Here is a 19,604-nt window from a genome sequence, read left to right as displayed (position 1 = left end):
CTCTTTAGGCAAGACGCATCCAGAAGATAAAAAAATAATCCGTCGAGGGCTAAATGCCACCACGAGTCTTTCTGCCAATTTTATAAGAGAATTTATACTTCATTAGTTTCAGATAATAATGAAGAAAGTGGATGACACCAAGTTAGGAGGAATATTATGATGACCCTCTTTTTGTAAAGACTGTTCCACCAACAAAAGCTATGGATCATATTTTTCCTGAGACACAGTGGATAAAGTGTTTTTTTCACAGATTCACATCAATCATGCATCAGCATGCTTTTCCCCAGTCTTTTCATGGTTTTATAGTCCCTTATTTCACAAGCCAAATTTTTTTATTCCTTTAAAACAGTGAGCCTAGCCTGCTACACTACCTGTATATATGTATATATTTGTATGCATTTATTACTCTATTTATTTATTTTACTTGTACATATTTATTCTATTTATTTTATTTTGTTAATATGTTTTGTTTTGTTGTCTGTCACCCCCTTTTAGACTGTGAGCCCGCTGTTGGGTAGGGACCGTCTCTATATGTTACCAACTTGTACTTCCCAAGCGCTTAGTACAGTGCTCTGCACACAGTAAGTGCTTAATAAATATGATTGAATGAATATTGAGTAATGCAGAGAAGCAGCATAGCTCAGTGGAAAGAGCACCGGCTTTGGAGTCAGAGGTCATGGGTTCAAATCCCAGCTCTGCCAATTGTCAGCTGTGTGACCTTGGGCAAGTCACTTAACTTCTCTGTGCTTCAGTTACATCATCTGTAAAATGGGGATTAAGACTGTGAGCCCCCCGTGGGACAACCTGATCACCTTGTAATCTCCCCAGTGCGTAGGACAGTGCTTTGCACATAGTAAGCATTTAATAAATGCCATCATTATTATTTCAGGGGAAATAGAAACTGATTCTGCAAGGCTCTAAAAATCCAATTTATCTGAATAACCCAAGGTCGAAAAATACTCGGGTCTGAGATAAACTCCTTGTGGTCAGGGATCACATCTACTAACTCTATTATACTGTGTGTTTCCATGTGCTTAGCACGGTGCTCTGCACAGAGTAAGCAGTCAATAAATACTACTGATTGGGATCTCTCAAGTCAAAAAGCACTCCCATCATTTTATTATTATTGCCTCAGCGTTTAGTACAGCGCTTGGCACAGGGAAAGGGTTTAAGAGATACCATCACCATTGTCATTACCTGATCCAGGCTGAGTAGAACGGGGGTGGGAAGCGGGCGGCCACGAGGGAATGCGCGCGCACCCCGCCCAGAGCTCGCACCACCCTGGGGTCGGCACGCGGGCGGGAGGAGGAGACGCTGATGGAGGCGGCTGCTGATTGGCCGAGAGACCTGATTGACAGGCGGGAAACCAATGGGAGGACAGGGAGGGTTTGGGTAAAAGGGGATGAGTAAGCATAAAAGGCCAGAGTTGTGGGCAACATTCATTCATACGTATGTTTTAAGCGCTTACTGCGTGCAGAACACTGTACTAAGCGCTTAGGAAGGTACAATACAACACTAAAGAGTGATAATTATTGCCCGCAACAAGCTCACAGTTTGGGGGTGGGGGGAACACATGAATACAAATAAATAAAATTACAAATGTATACATAAGTGCTGTGTGGGGGGGGGGGTAATAAAAATAATGATTGTGGTATATGTTAATCGCTTACTATGTGCCAGGCACTGTACTAAGGGCTGGAGTTGGACACAGTCCCTGTCCCATGTGGGACTCACAGTCTCAATCTCCATTTTACAGATGAGGTAACTGAGGCAAAGAGAAGTGAAGTGACTTGTCCAATGTCACACAGCAGACAAGTGGCAGAGGCAGGATTAGAACCCATGACCTTCTGACTTCCAGGCCCGTGCTTTATCCACTAAGCCAATGCCTAGTGCCAGGACCCAAGGCCCTGAGCTCCGGGGATGGAGTGGGAATAAAGGCTCTTGGCCTGGAACCAGCTGCTCTTTGAGTGTTTTTTGTTTTGTTTTGTTTTGTTTTATGGTACTTACTATGTGCCAGCCACTGTACTAGTACTGGAGTAGATCCAAGCTGATCAGGTTGGACACAGTCCCTGTCCCGCACAGGGCTCACAGTTTTAATCCCCATTTTACAGATGAGGTAGCTGAAGCACAGAGAAATTAAGTGACTGACCCAAGGTCAGTCCGCCAACAGACAAATGGCGGAACTGGGATTAGAATCCAGGTCGTTCTGACTCCCAGGCCCATGTTCTTTCCTCTAGGCTATGCTGTTTCCCTATACTACAATCCTCTGAAGAGTCGTAGCAGAAAGGTTTAGGAAAATCTCTTTCTTTTCTTCTTGACAATTTACTCACTCGAGAATTTCCCAAAACCAGTTCTCAAGTTGAGGTCTACCACAGATTGATGGAAATTTGTTATACCTCTGGTGGTTCTCTCCAGTACTTCTGCATATATTCTTATACTTTACTATTTCCCCTGTCTGAAATGTATTGTAATGCTGGTCTCCCCCTACAGACTGTAAACTCCTTGGGGGTAGGGATTGTGACTACCAACTCTACTGTACTGTGCTTTCCCAAGTGCTTAGCACAGTGCTCTGAAACCAGTACTTTTCAAGCGCTTAGTACAGTGCTCTGCACACAGTAAGTGCTCAACAAATATGATTGAATGAATAAATGAATAAACGAATAAATACCACCGATTCGTTGATTGGGGCCATCTCCAATCCTTTATTTTAAAGCCATTCTTCGTGTCCATTTCTCTTTCATCATGATTCTCTTCCAGTTCAGAAGACCCTTGAAGAACACAGTGTTGGTAAAGAAACCAAAATGTTTTTTGGATAGACAATTGCACAGCACAACATTCTTCTTCCTGATGGTGGTCTTACACTCATCTGCAGAACAACAAGAGCGTCTCCACCACCCCTGTCTCTTTTTTCTCTGATTCCCAGAGCCCTGTAGTTATTTCTAATTTACATTGGGCAAAATCAGAAGGAGCAGTTGATCTCTTCTGGATAATTCATGCAATCACACTTATTGAGCGCTTACTGCGTGCGGGACACTGTACTGCGCTTGGGAGAGTTCAATATAACATAAACACAGACATTCCCTGCCCAAAACAATCTTACATCTCTTCTGGATAATTCATGCAATCATACTTATTGAGCGCTTACTGCATGTGGGACACTGTACTGTGCCTGGGAGAGTTCAATATAACAATAAACACAGACTTTCCCTGCCCAAAACAATCTTACAGTCTAGAGGGGGAGCCATGTGATGCTTTAGATCTGAGCTCCAGCTTTGCCTGTCCCATGCAAAGGATAAACGTCTGTGTGTCTGTCCCACGAAGAAGCAGCATGGTCTAGTGGAAAGAGCACGGGTCTGGGAGTCAGAGGACCTGGGTTCTAATCCTGACAGCTGTGTGACCTTGGGGAAGTCACTTAATTTCTCTGAACCTCGTCTGGAAAATGGGGGTAAGGACCGTGAGCCCTATGTGGGACGGGGACTGTGTCCAAACTGACTATCTTGTACCTACAAGTGCTATAAGCAAATAGCATTAAAGAAAAGCAGAATCAAAATCAGTTGGTTGATTGTCGGAAGGCGAGCTGCCCCACCCCAGAACATCTGCTTGAGACTGAGCAAGGACTTGAAAATCGACAGGAAACCTTTGGAATTTTTAGAATGTTGAGAATGTCATCACTGAACCCACAGCTGTGACTTCTGTTGGCCTGGGTAGTCAGAATCCTAAAATCCTGACACTTCTTTAGTGTTTGTCATCATCTACACCTTTTGTGTCTTTAATAATAAAAATAATAGTTTTGCTATTTGTTAAACACTTACTATGTGCCAGGCACTGTACTAAGAGCTGGGGTAGATATAAGATAATCAGGTTGGACACAGTCTCTGTCCCACATAGGGACAGAGCTTAATATGTACAAAAAGAACTCCTTATCTTCCCACCCAAACCCTGTCCTCCCCATGACTTCCTCTTCACTGTAGACGGCACCACCATCCTTCCTGTCTCACAAGTCTGAAACCTTGGCGTTATCTTCGACTTCTCTCTTTCAACCCTCATATTCAGTCCATCACTAAATCCTGTCGGTTCCACCTTTACAACCTCACTAAAATCCACCCTTTCCTCTCTATTCAAACTGCTACCATGTTAATCCAATCACTTATCCTACCCCACTTTGATTATTGTACCGGATAGTCCTTGTTGACCTCCTAGGCTCCTGTCTCTCCTGACTCGGGTCCATACTTCCCCCTCTGCCCGGATCACTTTTCCTCAAAAACGTTCCAGACGGGCTTCCCCGCTCCTGAAGAAACTCCAGTCATTGTCCACTCACCTCTGCATCAAACAAAAACTCCTCATGATTGTTCATTCATTCATTCAATTTTATTTGTTTAGTCTTACTCTGTGTAGAGCACTGTACTATGCTCTTGGGAGAGTACATTACAATATACAGTCACATTCCAGCCCACGACGAGCTTACAGTCTAGAGGTGGGGAGGCCGACATCAATACAAATAAATAAAATAAAATGACAGATATGTACAAAAGTGTCATGGGGCTGGGAGAGGGAAAGAGCAAAGGGAGCAAGTCAGGGCGATGCAGAAGGGAGTGGGAGATGAGGTAAAGTTGGGCTTAGTCTGGGAAGGCCTCTTGGAGGAGATGTGCCTTCAATGAGGCATTGAAGGGGGGAAGAGTAATTGTCTGTCGGATTTGAGGAGGGAGGGCATGGGGAGGGATTTGCTTTAAAGCAGTCAATCACCTTGCCCCTTCCAGCCTCACCTCACTACTCTCCTACTACAACCCAGCCCACATACTTCGCTCCTCTAGTGCTAATCCTCTCACTGTTCCTACATCTCGTCTACCCCTCGCCCACATCCTCCCTCTGACCTGGAATGCCCTCCCTCCTCAAGTCTGACAGACAATTACTCTCCCCTTCTTCAAAGCCTTATTGAAGTCACACCAACTCTGAGGCCTTCCCTGACTAAGCCCCGCTTTCCTCTTCTCCCACACCCTTCTGTTTCATCCTGATTGACTTGCTCTATTTGTTCATCCCCACACCCAGTCCCCCAGCATTTGTGTACATATCTGCAATTCACTTATATTGGTGTCTGTCTTCTCTAGACTATGAGGTCCCTGTGGGCAGGGAAGGTGTCTGTTTATTGTTATATTGTACTCTCCCAAGTACTTAGTACAGTGCTTTGCAAGTTCGATAAATAGGACTGAATGAATGAAATGGCTCACAGTCATAATCCCTTTTTCCAGATGAGGTAACTGAGGCCCAGAGAAGTGAAGTGACTTGCCCAAGGTCAAACAGCAGACAAGTGGCGGAGCCAGGATTAGAACCCAGGTCCTTCTGACTCCCAGGCCCATGGTCTATCCACTAGGACGCCTTTCCTTACATTCTGCTGCCAATCACCTCCTCCTCATTCTTGGATTTCCAACTTCTTGATGCCAGGGACCTATGTATCTTCGTATTTCTTTCCTAGTACTTAGTACAGTACTTTGAATACAGTAGGCCTAAGTAAATACTACCACCACTACTACTAATCAATCAGTAATTATCTATTAATGCTTAGTGCTCAGCATTTGGAAGAGTACAGTAGAGTGGCTAGAAGTAATACATGCCCTCAAGCAATTTACAATCTAGCAGAAGAGAAAAAGGTGCAAAGCACTTAGTCACAAACACATTCCCTACCCACAATGAGTTTACAGTCTTGAGAGGGGCAGACAGTTATTAAAATAAATAAATAATATAGATATGTACATAAGTGCTGTGGGGCTGGGAGAGGGGATGAACAAAGAGCCCTGACTTTCTCTGTTTGCTCTCCCTCCACCCTGCCCCAGCCCCATGGCACTTATGCATTTATCTGTAATTTTATTTAATTGTATTGATGTCTGTCTCCCCACCTCTAGATTGTGAGCTCGCTGTAGGCAGGTAATGTCGTTGTTAATTGTTGCACTGTACTTTCCCAAGCGCTTAGAACAGTGCTCTGCACACAGTAAGCACTTAAGAAATGCGACAATGAATGAACGAATGAAATAAGGTTGGAAAGAATGAAGAGAACAAGTTGGGGAAGAGCAGGTTAAGAGAGCAAATAGGCAAGGGAGGGCAATTGGGAAGGGCATTGAAACCGACCGTAAGGAATTATCATTTGATATGTGGAGATGCCAGGTGCCAATGGGGGATTTTGAGGAGAGAAGAGATTTGGGTCAAGTGATTCCTTGAGATGCTGATTGTTGCAGCAGTGTTTAATAGAGATTAGAAGGCAGGAGGAAGAGCAAAAAGACTCTTCCATAGCCTAGGTGGGGTCTGATCAGAACAATTTCAGTGGATCAAAGAGACATTGCTTAAGACAAACAGAAACCTGGTGAAGTTTTGTCCAATCTGTCCTTAGAGTACCAGATATCACCATTATTTTCTTATTCCAAGAAAGGGTCCCTGTGTTCATTTGTCTGCGGGTGAGATGATACGATTTATAAAAGAACTTGAGATTGAAAATGGAAAGAGATGGAATGATGGTCAGCATTAAAATATCCCTCTAAGAGTTTTTCAAAAATCTCCCGGTAGGGAGAAAAAAAAATACATTGACTATATCACAGAAGAAAGCACACTGTTTTTTTATGCAATGTCTTAGAGGAATGCAGAACAAATGGAGTGTGTATCAAAAAGCAAAGTGTTAGTAATGTCATTCGCTTCCAAAATAAAAAAGAGTATTTGTTATTTTGACTTATTTCAGCTTTGTGAGCCTCAGAGTATATCTAGAATGTGTTTTCTTTCTATCAGCTTCACTCTGAGCTTGAAAACTTGCGAGTGCAGTTTTTAAAAAAACTTACTTTTGGTGACAGTTTCACTTGTCACTTACCGGCTGTGTGACTTTGGGCAAGTCACTTAACTTCTCTGTGCCTCAGTTACTTCATCTGTAAAATGGGGATTAAGATTGTGAGCCCCACGTGGGACAACCCACCTTGTATCCCCCCAAGTGCCTTGCACACGGTAAGCGCTTAACAAATACCATTATTATTATTATTATTGTTATTATTATTATTATTATTATCATCCCCCCACTCAGGAGTGAGGCTAGAGGAGTTCACATGGATTCAGTCAATAAGGAAAAAAAAATCTAGTCCTCTTTGCAGACACACAGATATTACCATGTAAAAAGTAAAGAGTACCTGGAGTTTGGAAAAATGCAAAACGTTATGACAGAAGTTCCAACAGGCATTGAGGAAAAGCACGAATAAGGAATGTGTTCCTGTATAATGCATTTGGGAATTCGTGATATTTTACTTGATCATAATTGGCAATATTCTGTCAAGAGCTAATAAAGGGTGCTCAAACCCACAGTTATGTCCTGTTTCCTGCAGGACAGAGATGTCCAAACAGAGACTTGTGCCATCAATCATTTTTGTTCTAGGACAAACATGGTATATTGGTTTTTGTAATAAGGCTATCGGTTTTTGTAATAAGGCTATCGGTTTGTCTAAGTGATTGTAAAGTACAGCTACCAATTAACCCCTTTCCATCATACATAAAAATAGTTCAATTCCACGTCTTCATATACCTACACTAGGAAGTTAGCTGTGTCTTCTCTTGCTTCTTATGTTTAATCATGCAATGTAAAAGTAGCTTTCTTTCAGGTAGTGTTAGCTAGTCTAATTTCTTTTCTCTCTCCTATTTAGTCTGTGACTGTCAAGTATTACTATTATTATTATTATTATTATTACTATGGTATTTGTTAAGCACTTACTACGTGCCGAGCACTGTTCTAAGTGCTGAGGGAGACACAAGATAATCAGGTTGTCCCACATGGGGCTCAGAGTTTTAATCCCCATTTTACAGATGAGGTCTCTGAGACACAGAGAAGTTAAGCGGTTTGCCCAAGGTCACTCAGCAGACAAGTGACGGAGCCAGGATTTGAACCCATGTCCTCTGATTCCCAAAACCTTGCTTTTTCCACTAAGCCATGCTTATTATTACTTATTACCATGGTACTTGTTAACTATGTGCCAAGCACTTTTCTAAGCATTGGGGTAGATACATGTTCATCAGATTGGACCCATAGTTACAGATGAGGTAACCGAGGCCCAGAGAAGTGAAATCAATCAATCAATCAATCAATCAATCGTATTTATTGAGCGCTTACTATGTGCAGAGCACTGTACTAAGCGCTTGGGAAGTACAAATTGGCATCACATAGAGACAGTCCCTACTCGATAGTGGGCTCACAGTCTAAAAGGGGGAGACAGAGAACAGAACCAAACATACCAACAAAATAAAATAAGTAGGATAGAAATGTACAAGTAAAATAAATAAATAAATAAATAAACAGAGTAATAAATATGTACAACCATATATACATATATACAGGTGCTGTGGGGAGGGGAAGGCGGTAAGGCGGGGGGATGGAGAGGGGGACGAGGGGGAGAGGAAAGAAGGGGCTCAATCTGGGAAGGCCTCCTGGAGGAGGTGAGCTCTCAGCAGGGCCTTGAAGGGAGGAAGAGAGCTAGCTTGGCGGATGGGCAGAGGGAGGGCATTCCAGGCCCGGGGGATGACGTGGGCCGGGGGTCGATGGCGGGACAGGCGAGAGCGAGGTACAGTGAGGAGATTAGTGGTGGAGGAGCGGAGGGTGCGGGCTGGGCAGTAGAAGGAGAGAAGGGAGGTGAGGTAGGAGGGGGCGAGGTGATGGAGAGCCTTGAAGCCCAGGGTGAGGAGTTTCTGCCTGATGCGCAGATTGATCGGTAGCCATTGGAGGTTTTTGAGGAGGGGAGTGATATGTCCAGAGCGTTTCTGGACAAAGATAATCCGGGCAGCAGCATGAAGTATGGATTGAAGTGGAGAGAGACACGAGGATGGGAGATCAGAGAGAAGGCTAGTGCAGTAGTCCAGACGGGATAGGATGAGAGCTTGAATTAGCAGGGTCGCGGTTTGGATGGAGAGGAAAGGGCGGATCTTGGCAATGTTGCGGAGCTGAGACCGGCAGGTTTTGGTGACGGCTTGGATGTGAGGGGTGAATGAGAGAGCGGAGTCGAGGATGACACCAAGGTTGCGGGCTTGTGAGACGGGAAGGATGGTAGTGCCGTCAACAGAGATGGGAAAGTCAGGGAGAGGACAAGGTTTGGGAGGGAAGACAAGGAGCTCAGTCTTCGACATGTTGAGCTTTAGGTGGCGGGCGGACATCCAGATGGAGATGTCCTGAAGGCAGGAGGAGATGCGAGCCTGGAGGGAGGGGGAGAGAGCAGGGGCAGAGATGTAGATCTGGGTGTCACCGAAATGACTTTCCCAGAGTCACACACCAGACATGTGGCAGAGTCAGGATTAGAACCCACATCCTTCTGACCCCCAGGCCTGTGCTCTAACCACTAGACCCAACTGCTTCTCCCCAAAATGGAGAAGTGAGACAGAGACTGCTTCTTGTCTCTACCCCAACCCTAAGTACAGTGCTCGGCACATAGTAAGTGCTTAACAAATACCACAATTATTATTGTCATCCCTCTTATTATTGTATTAATAATAACAAAGCAGGCAGGCCAATTGATTTTACGGGCCATATTTGACTAGACTTGTTACACACTTTTGCCTAGTCCAGCTGCTGATGGGGAAAGAATCAGGTGGGACATCTTCAGTTTGCCCTTAAAGGACGAGACGCATTGTGCAGATCCTTAGCACTTAGTACAGTCCTCCGCACACTGTGCTCAGTAAATATGACTGATTGATCTATAGGGATTGGTTAGCCTTTTGGGCAACCTAATTTTCATAGAACACGCAATTCTGCCGTAGCGTGAATTTGCAATAAATTAGCGTAACATAACACTAGTTAGATTAATCCTGTTGGGAAATAGTGTGCCATGGTACTGGAAGAAACGGTTTGTGTGTGTGTGTGTGTATCCATACACACGTGGAATACAATGAGTAATCCATTGTATTTTTATCTGAAATGTGGAATTTTCATGCCTGCATCCTCCTCAGTTGTGTTGCAAGATTGCTGTCAAATACTGAAAAAAGAATTTTTTTTGGTTTGTTTTTTTTACGATATTTGGTCAGTCAGTCAATCGTATTTATTGAGGGATTATGGGGTGCAAAGCACCCTACTAAGTGCTTGAGAGAGAACAATATGACAATAAACAGACACAGTGCCTACCCACAATGTGCTTACAGTTTATAGGAAGAGGTAGACATTATTAGAAATGAAGAAATTACAGGTATGCACATAAGTGCCATGGGGCTGGAAGGGGGAATGAATAAAGCGGAGCAAATCAGGGCCATGCAGAAGGGAGTGGGAGAAGAGGAAAGGGCTTAGTCAGAGAAGGCCTTTTGGAGGAGATGTGCCTTCAGTAAGGCTTTGAAGACAGGGAGAGTCATTGTCTGTCAGACATGAGGAGGGAAAGCGTTCCAGGCCAGAGGCAGGAGGTGGATGAGGGGTCGGCGGTGAGATGGACGAGATCAAGGCACAGCGAGAAGGTTGGCGTTAGTGGAACGAGGGATGTTGGTTGGAGAGTAGCCAAGTGTGATAGGATGGGGCAAGGTGATTGAGTGCTATAAAGCCAATGGGTGGATGGGCAATCATTGGGTTTCTTGGGGAATGGGGAGACATGGCCTGAACGGTTTTGTAGAAAAATGATCTGGGCAGCAGAGTGGAGTATGGACTGGAGTGGGGAGAGAAAGGAGGCTGGGAGATCAGCAAGGAGGCTGATATAGTAATCCAGGCAGGATAGGATAAATGATTGGATTAACGTAGTAGCGGTTTGGGTGGAGAGGAAAGGATGGATTTTAGCAATGCTGTGAAAGTCAAAGTGCTTATTGTGTGCCAGGCACTATTGTAAACACTAGCGTAGATACAAGCTAATCAGGATGGACACAGTCCACGTCCCACATGGGGTTCACAGTCTTAATCCCCACTTTACAGATTAGGTAACCGAGGCATGGATAAATTAAGTGACTTAACGAAGGTCACACAGCAGATGTGCGGTGGTGCAGGGATTAGAACCCAAGTCCTTCTGACAGCCAGGCCTGTGCTCTATCCACTAGGCTTCACTGCTTCTTTGTTCCTCTTTACTCTTCTCCCATGTCTGTTAAATGTGACTGATTAGCTCCTGTTTGGTGTGAAAGCACATTGTGATTCTTGGAGGGGATCGTTAACAATGCTCTTCCTTGCAGACATTTTTGCCCTTCCTGAGGTAAGGGCAATTAGCCACTCCCCAATTCAGTGATGTCGCATCACTGTGATGCACGTAGTTGCAATGTAACACGATGACATAAGTAACATTTTTTTTGTTTATGACATTCGTTGAACGCTTACTATGTGTTTGAGATTCGAGTTAATCAGGTTGTACACAGTCCCTGTCCCACATGGGGCTTGCAGTCTTAATCCCCATTTTCCAGATGAGGTCACCAAGGCATGGAGAAATGAAGTGACTTGTCCAAGGTCACCCAGCAGACAAGTGGCAGAGACAGGAATAGAACCTAGGTCCTTCTGACTCCCAGGCCCACGCTCTCTTCATTAGGCCACACTGCTTCCAAACACAAGATTTTGCAGAAGAGAGTTTCTCCGCCGCCTCTCCCGCCCCCCTCAGTGGCCACCCCAGACATCTTGGCTCTGATGACGGATCACTTCCGTCCTGCCGCCCTCTTCGTGTCGATGGTCTAAGATGTAAATGGAAGGTAGCGGTCCCCAGAGGAAATGAAGTGGTGAATTTGCTTGGTGTCATTCAGTAAAATTAGGGTCATGGAGGTCAGCGGTCATTGCATTCCTATAGACGGGTAATGGAGGAGTGATTGTCATGCCTTGTTTTCCTGCTGGGATTAAACTGACTATGCTTTTCAGGATCTTAGATGCAATGGTTTTTCAAGAAAAAGAGCAGGAAATAAATCTTCCCCATCATGGCCAGCGGCAGAGATTGTTGCGGGGTAGAGTCCTCCCTTAGGTCTGGAATTCCCTTCTTCATATTAGACAGTCCACCACTCTCCCCTCCTTCAAAGCCTGACTAAAATCACACCACCTCCGACAATCTTTCCCTGACTAAGCCCTTATTTCCCTTCCCCTTGGCATCACCTATGCACTTGGCTGTTTACCCCTTAAGGACGACTTTGTTATGGTATTTGTTAAGCACCTACTATGCAGCCAACAGTGTTCTAAGCACCGGGGTCTCGTCTTCTCCAAAGGCCGTCGAACCGTTTCCGATCCATAGCGACTCCGTGGACACACCCTCTCCAGAACGCCTCCTGCCATAAAGTCGTTCTTCTACGTGTACCCGTAGTTTTCTTGTAAAGATATGGAAGTGGTTTACAACTGCCTTCTTCCACGCAATACAAAAAACTCGAGTCTCTGCCGTTGTCTTTGATCACCGTTTTGATCGTCCGATCATCTGCCTTTGACTCTTTCGCATGCCACTGCTGCCCAGCACAGGAGAATTGACTTTATCTGATGCTTCGGCTTAGACTTTACCATTCTGGGTAGCCCTCTAAGGCATAGCTCTAAGCTTCATCGGCATATGCAAACTCTTCTGCCACCAGAAAGAGTCGATTCATAGGGCAGAAGCCCTGGGGTAAGTACAAGTTAATTCGGTCGGACCTAGTCCCTGTCCCATATGGGGCTCACATTCTAAGTAGGAGGGGGAACAGACACTTAATCCCCATTGTGTGGGAAACTGAGGCATGGAGAAGTGAAGCAACTTCCCCAAGGTCAAACAGTAAGCAATTGGCAGAGGCAGGATTAGAACCCAGGTCCTTTGACTCTAGGTCCATGCTCTTTCAGGTCACACGTGGCTCAGTGGAAAGAGCATGGGCTTGGGAGCCAGGGGTCATGGGTTCTAATCCCGGCTCCGCCACTTGTCAGTTGTGTGACTTTGGGCAAGTCACTTAATTTTTCTGGGCCTCAGCTACCTCACCTGTAAAATGGGGATTAAGACTGTGAGCCCCATGTGGGGCAACCTGATCACCTTGCATCCCCCCCAGTGCTTAGAACAGTGCTTGGCACGTAGTAAGCGCTTAACAAATGCCATCATCATCATTATTATTATTATTATTTTTCTCTCTGATACTCACCCCCAACCCCACAGCACTTATGGCAATACTGTACTATTTCCACTATTTGGAATTTATTCTTAGTAGAAAAATCCTTAAACCATCTACATGAGCCTCTCCTTTCCTCTTCCCATGGCTGCTAGGCCTTTTCTCCAAGCACTTGAATAAATACCAGAATTATTCTGATTTTGAGGAGGAGGGAATGGTCCACAGTGTCAAAGATGGCAGAGAGTTCAAGAAGGATTAGGATAGAGTAGCGCTCATAAAACTTGGCAAGGACAAGATTATCGGTGACCTTGGAAGGCGCAGTTCCAGTTGAGTGAAGGTTGAAAAGCCAATTATAGTGGGTCGAGAAGAGAGTTAGGGGATAGAAAGGGAAGGCAGTGGGGGTAAACAACCCATTCAAGATGTTTGGACCGAAGCAGGAGCAGGGAAGTGGGGAGATAGCTGTATGGTCTTGGGAAATTAAATGCCTCAGCTGCATCAATAAAGTACTGCCTCATTAGCATTTATGTATTCATTCACCACCTCCTTGGCCCCAACGTATGTATGTCAGCTCAATTTATTTATTTTGAACATTTTAGTTGTAAACATTTTTGTTTGCCTCTCCCATTAGAGTGTAAAGCTCCTTGTGGGCAGGGAACATATCACCTTGTTATTCTTCAAAGCGTGGCAGCAAATGTACAGTGTACGGCTCTTGGAGCTGGTTGTGGGCAAGGAACATGTCTACCAACTCTGTGCTCTGCACACAGAAACCACTCAATAAATACAATGGCTTGAAATGGGCACTCAATAAATGCTACTACTACTGCTCCCACTTCTACTATTCGTTAGTAGTACTGAGCACTAACTGCGGGCAGAGCACTGTATTAAGTGCTTGGAAAGTACACTACAGCAATAAGGAGAGGCAATTCCTGCCCACCACGGGCTCACTAGAAGGGGGGAGACAGACATCAATACAAGTAAGCTGGTATTAATTCATTCATTCAATCATACTTATTGAGTGCTTACTGTGTGCAGAGCACTGTACTAAGCACTTAGGAAGTACAAGTTGGCAACATATAGAGACGGTCCCTACCCAACACAGTCTAGGGCTCACAGTCTAGAAGGTATCAGCATACATAAATAGAATTATAGATATATAAATTGCTTTGGGGCAGGGGGGGACAAGCAAAGGGAGTGACTCACGGTGATGTGGAAGGGAGTGGGAGCTGAGGAAAAGTGGGGCGTATTCATTCATTCATTCATTCAATCGTATTTATTGACTGTGTACAGAGCCCTGTACTAAGCGCTTGGGAAGTACAAATCGGAAACATATAGAGACGGTTCCTACCCAACAACGGGCTCACAGTCTAGAAGGGGGAGATGATAGGGATATTTCCCTATCATCTTGTCGCTAAACTTGAACTCTTTGTGTTTCAACTCCCGGAGGGTCTTTTAAAAATTTCAAAAGGCAACTTTCTGTTCTCACTTGCTCCTTTTTTGTGGTCCAAACAACATGGTTACATTTCCTTTCCAAGAAACACCAGCCTTCTTGCCAGCCCCGCTGAGGCAGGGGATTAACCAAGGGTGCCCAAACTGGGATTTGCTCATTACAAACCAAAGACAATGAACACAAACAAGGATGCAACTTTACAACATACAGACTGGCATGGGAAGGAACATTCATTTTACCAGGTTAGTGCAAAGTCGGCAAGGGCTGGACCAAAAGCTTAATATATTGCACCCACTTAGTAAAAATATGGAATGCTTTACGAATTTGTGTGGCATCCTTTCATCATCATCATCATCATCATCATCAATCGTATTTATTGAGCGCTTGCTGTGTGCAGAGCACTGTACTAAGCGCTTGGGAAGTACAAGTTGGCAACATATAGAGACAGTCCCTACCCAACAGTGGGCTCACAGTCTAAAAGGGGGAGACAGAGAACAAAACCAAACATACTAACAAAATAAAATAAATAGAATAGATATGTACAAGTTAAATAAATAAATAAATAAATAGAGTAATAAATATGTACAAACATATATACATATATACAGGTGCTGTGGGGAAGGGAAGGAGGTAAGATGGGGGATGGAGGGGGGGCGAGGGGGAGAGGAAGGAAGGGGTTCAGTCTGGGAAGGCCTCCTGGAGGAGGTGAGCTCTCAGTAGGGCCTTGAAGGGAAGAAGAGAGCTAGCTTGGCGGATGGGCAGAGGGAGGGCATTCCAGGCCCGGAGGATGACGTGGGCCGGGGGTCGATGGTGGGACAGGCGAGAACAAGGTACGGTGAGGAGATTAGCAGCAGAGGAGCGGAGGGTGCGGGGTGGGTTGTAGAAGGAGAGAAGGGAGGTGAGGTAGGAGGGCGCGAGGTGATGGAGAGCCTTGAAGCCCAGGGTGAGGAGTTTCTGCCTGATGCACAGATTGATTGGTAGCCACTGGAGATTTCTGAGGAGGGGAGTAATATGCCCAGAGCGTTTCTGGACAAAGATAATCCGGGCAGCAGCATGAAGTATGGATTGAAGTGGGGAGAGACACGAGGATGGGAGATCAGAGAGAAGGCTGATGCAGTAGTCCAGACGGGATAGAATGAGAGCTTGAACGAGCAGGGTAGCGGTATGGATGGAGAGGAAAGGGCGGATCTTGGCAGTGTTGCGGAGCTGAAACCGGCAGGTTTTGGTGACGGCTTGGATGTGAGGGGTGAATGAGAGAGCGGGGTCGAGGATGACACCAAGGTTGCGGGCTTGTGAGACGGGGAGGATGGTAGTACCGTCAACAGAGATGGGAAAGTCAGGGAGAGGGCAGGGTTTGGGAGGGAAGACAAGGAGTTCAGTCTTGGACATGTTGAGTTTTAGGTGGCGGGCAGACATCCAGATGGAGATGTCCTGAAGGCAGGAGGAGATGCGAGCCTGGAGAGAGGGGGAGAGAGCAGGGGCAGAGATGTAGATCTGGGTGTCATCAGCGTAGAGATGATAGTTGAAGCCGTGGGAGCGAATGAGGTCACCAAGGGAGTGCGTATAGATCGAGAACAGAAGGGGACCAAGCACTGAACCTTGGGGAACTCCCACAGTAAGAGGATGGGAGGGGGAGGAGGAGCCTGCAAAAGAGACTGAGAATGAATGACCGGAGAGATAAGAGGAGAACCAGGAGAGGACGGAGTCTGTGAAGCCAAGGTCAGATAGCGTGTTGAGGAGAAGGGGGTGGTCCACAGTGTCGAAGGCAGCTGAGAGGTCAAGAAGGATTAGGGCAGAGTATGAGCCGTTGGATTTGGCAAGCAGGAGGTCAGCATCCTTTCATGGGGCCATGCTGATGTTCCCTGCATCGTTCCAATTTTAGCGTACGTGCTGACTTCTACTTACTATTACTACTGCTTCTACTACTACTACTACTAATATTACTATTACTGCTACTACTATTACTATTTTTATCTCGGCGGCAGCAAGATAGATAAGATGGAGATACAGTGAGAAGGTTAGAGGACTGAAGCGAGCAGGCTGGCTTGTAGTAGGAGAATAGTGAGGAGAGGTAGGAGGCGGCAATTTAATGGAGGGCTTTAAAGCCATTGGTAAGGAGTTTCTGTTTGATGTGTAGGTAGATGGGCAATCGCTGGAGGTTCTTGAGGAGTAGGGAAACAAGTCCTGAACGTTTTTGTAGAGAAATGACTGCGGCAGTAGAATATGGACTGAAGTGTGGAGAGAACTTCAGCAGGGAGGGAGGTCAGCAAGGAGGAGTAATCAGGTGGGGGGAGATAAGTGAGTGAAAGTAACATGGTAGCAGTTGGAGGGGAGGGGGTCCACAGTGTGGAAGGCAGTGGAGAGGTCAAGGAGGATTGGGATGGAGTAGAGGCTGTTGGATTTGGAAAAAAGGAGATCATTGGTGACCCTTGAGAGGGCGGTTTCTGTGAAGGGGATGGAAGCCAGATTGGAGAGGGTCAAGGAGACAATAATAATTAGTAATTCAATAATAACTACTATTAAAAACAATTAATAATGCTTGACTTTCTACCTACCTCATGGGGTGGTCACGAGGACCCAAAGGAGAAGCAACGTGGCTCAGAGGATAAAGCACAGGCCTGGGAGTCAGAAGGTTCTAATTCCAGCTCTGCTAAATGTCTGCTGGGTGACAGTGGGCAAGTCATTTCACTTCTCTGGGCCTCGGTTACCTCATCTGTAAAATGAGGATTAAGAGTGTGCGCCCTAAGTGGGACAGGGTCTGTATCCAAACTAACTTGAATCTACCCCAGCGCTTAGAAGCGTGCTTGGCACATAGTGAATGCTGAACCATCACCATAATGATTATTAGTATCACAGGAGAGTTTTGGGGATGAAAGCGCTGTGCAAAAACCAAGGGGGAATAGATTAGATCTCAGTGACCCCATCTTTCAAACAGGCCAAGGTCTTGATTCAGGAGTGGCCAGAGAAAAATGGGGAGAGATGGAGGAAGAGAAAGAAAGAAAGCGCAAAAAACGGGGAGGTGGGACATCCAAATTTGGGGAAAAGTGGGGAGAGGCCCGGCTGAACCGGTTGAATGATGAGTGGGGGTGGGGGTCGGGGAGCGGGGCGGGGAGTCTTGCAGGGGAATTGCCGATAACTCTTCTCTCCCTCACCTTTTTCCAAATCGGGAGCGGGAAGCCCGTAGGGAAATCTCACACCCTGCGAGGGGGGTGGGGGTGGGGGGGAAAGGTTGGAGGAGCTAAAAGGCAAACGAGCCCTCGGGCACCGAAAGAAAAAGCCAAGCAACCGCACCAGCGGGTTTGAGGGGGACGAGGAGGAGGAGGAGGATTAGGGGAGGGGGGCTCTCGGGGGGTCATGGGGATCCCGGGGGGGGGGGGTCCGCACTAGGAGCTGAAGGAGAGTAAGGGGGTGGGGAGGGGTCTGCTGTCCCTCTCCCCAGCTGGTCCCAGGCCGGGGGCGAGGGAGTTCCCCCTGCGGAGCCACCCTTTCCTCCCCGGACGCTCCCGCGGAAAGAGGGGGACGTGGGGCGGGGCTGGGGGCGGGGGGAGACACAGCCCTGCCCAGCTGGAAGGAGGGAGAGACAGAGAGAGCTGGAGCCAGCTTCCAGCTCGCAGCTCCCAGCTTCCAACTCCCAGATTCCAGCTCCTAGCTTCAAGTCTCTGCTTCCAGTTCCCAGCTTCTTCTAGCACCAAGTTCCACTTCTCAGCTTCCAGCTTCAAGTCTCAGCTCCCAGCAAGTCTCAGCTTCCAGCACCAAGCTCCAGCTCCCAGCTAGTCTCAGCTTCCAGCTTCCAGGACCAAGCTCCAGCTCCCAGCTAGTCTCAGCTTCCAGCTCCCAGCACCAATTCCCAGCTCCCAGCTCCCAGCAAGTCTCAGCTTCCAGCTTCCAGCTCCACAGCACCAATTCCCACCTCCCGGCTTCCAGCTCCAGCTTCCAGCTCCCAGTTTCCAGCTCCCAGCACCCAGTTTCCAGCTGCCCAGCTCCCCAGGCCCCAGGAGGTCTCGGCGGGCCGGTGGGGCGCAGTTTTTCCTTGCGGGCCGGGGGTCCTGGGGGGCCCCTATGGCGTCGTCGGGCAGCGGGATGGAGGAGGTGCGGGTGTCGGGGCTGACCCCCCTGAAGCTGGTGGGCCTGGTCTGCATCTTCCTGGCCCTCTGCCTCGACCTGGGCGCCCTGCTCAGCCCGGCCTGGGTCACCGCCGACCAGCAGTACGCCCTGTCCCTCTGGGAGGCCTGCAGGAAGCCCGCCAACGGCCCCTCCTGGCACTGCCAGTCCACGCTTGGCAGCGGTGAGACAACCCCGCAACCCCCGCCCCGGCCCAGTCACCTTGGACCGGTCGTTGTCCCCCCCCTCCGCCCCTCCGGTCCCGCGTCGGGAAGGTGGAGGGATGGAAGAGCCCGGGGGTCTCGGCCGGCCGCCTCTTCTCCCCTCTTCCCCTTGCCCCTCTATCCGCCCCAGCGCTTAGAACAGTGCTTGGCACACAGGAAGCGCTCAACAAATGCCATCATCGCTATCATTATTGTTATCATTACTGACCTCCCCGGCGCTTACAACAGTGCTTGGCACATAGTAAGCGCTCAACAAATGCCACGATTATTATTATTACTCTGCCCAGCGCCTACAACAGTGCTTGGCACATAGTAAGCTCTCAACAAATGCCATGATCATTATTATTACTCTCCCCAGCGCTTACAACATTGGCACATAGTAAGCGCTCAATAAATGCCATAATTACTATTATTGTTAACATTATTACTCTCCCCGGCGCTTAGAACAGTGCTTGGTACACAGTAAGCGCTCAACAAATGCCATAATTATTTCTATTGTTATCATTACTACTCTCCCCGGTACTTAGAACAGTGCTTGGCACATAGTAAGCGCTCAACAAATGCCATGATTATTATTATTATTATCATCATTATTACTCTCCCTGGCACTTAGAACAGTGTTTGGCACATAGTAAGTGCTTAACAAATGCCACGATTATTATTATTATAACTATCATTACTATTCTCTCCAGCACTTAGAACAGTGCTTGGCACATAGTAAGCGCTCAACAAATGCCATTATTATTATTACTCTCTCCAGTGTGTAGAACAGTGCTTGGCACATAGTAAGCGCTCAACAAATGTCATAATTATTATTGTTATTATTATTATTACTTTCC

General features: G+C 46.8%; 1 protein-coding gene across 1 annotated transcript in view; it reads left to right on the top strand.

The window, feature by feature from the left end:
* Nucleotides 1-18,303: 18,303 nt before the first annotated feature.
* Nucleotides 18,304-19,604, top strand: part of TMEM47 (transmembrane protein 47) — a 39,248-nt gene continuing 37,947 nt past the window's right edge. The window contains exon 1 of the mRNA XM_038760449.1: nt 18,304-18,725. Coding sequence (XP_038616377.1) covers nt 18,500-18,725 — 226 coding nt within the window. The 5' untranslated portion in view covers nt 18,304-18,499. The remainder of the gene's footprint in view (nt 18,726-19,604) is intronic.

This window comes from Tachyglossus aculeatus, chromosome 18 (genome assembly GCF_015852505.1).
Source record: "Tachyglossus aculeatus isolate mTacAcu1 chromosome 18, mTacAcu1.pri, whole genome shotgun sequence".
Classification (NCBI taxonomy): Eukaryota; Metazoa; Chordata; class Mammalia; order Monotremata; family Tachyglossidae; genus Tachyglossus; species Tachyglossus aculeatus.
This window is presented reverse-complemented; position numbering and strand designations above follow the sequence as displayed.